Source organism: Papaver somniferum, unplaced genomic scaffold (genome assembly GCF_003573695.1).
Source record: "Papaver somniferum cultivar HN1 unplaced genomic scaffold, ASM357369v1 unplaced-scaffold_4850, whole genome shotgun sequence".
Classification (NCBI taxonomy): domain Eukaryota; kingdom Viridiplantae; phylum Streptophyta; class Magnoliopsida; order Ranunculales; family Papaveraceae; genus Papaver; species Papaver somniferum.
In genome coordinates, this window is record NW_020647472.1 from 1 (window position 1) to 660 (window position 660).

General features: G+C 38.2%; 1 protein-coding gene across 1 annotated transcript; it reads right to left on the reverse strand.

Moving 5' to 3' along the window:
• Positions 1-31: 31 nt before the first annotated feature.
• On the reverse strand, positions 32-656 carry LOC113342889 (60S ribosomal protein L24-like; the record flags this gene model as incomplete). The annotated part of the gene is made up of 3 exons (XM_026587269.1): positions 32-180; positions 331-432; positions 534-656. Coding segments are annotated over 3 exons (374 nt in total), but the record flags the coding sequence as incomplete, so codon positions are not given.
• Positions 657-660: the final 4 nt, after the last annotated feature.

Consider the following 660-nt stretch of genomic DNA (forward strand, 5'->3'; position numbering starts at 1 on the left):
AAAAAAAAAAGTGAAAGCAACAAAAACATACCGAAGAGCAGCTTCACGAGCTGCATCTCTGACTTCAGGTTTCTCGGCCCTTCTCTTTTGAATCACCTCCAGAGTAGCACCAACAATTGACCTAGAGTAGGGCTTCTTGGTAACACGACGCCTCTTCTTTACTGCCTCTGCAGCAATGTCCTGCAAACAATAAAAAAACAAAAAAGGATATCAGTCACAATAAAGCACTCCATACTTGACATGAAACAAATTAGTAACTTGGGAATTTACTTGATCCTACTATAAGCTTCCACAATTATTCATATCCATGGTACAAAAATTTACAATTACCTTCTTGTGTTGCTTCCTGTACATGGCTGTCCATGTAAGCTTTGAGGGCTTCAACTTGTTGTGGAAATACCTCTTACATTTTGAGTTAACGAAAAGGAACACCTACCAAGCAACAAACTCATCACTCAAATGGACCATTACAGGAAAAATCTCAACAATCCAGTTTCAACAAATAACAACTACATGATACACAAATACTTTACCTGAGAATCACTCCTGATAAATCTAATACCTCTGCCAGGGTAAATCTTTGCACCACTGAATCGACAAAGTTCAGTCCTGTAAACCAACAACAATCCAACATCAACACCAACTTTACCAACAAAAAAC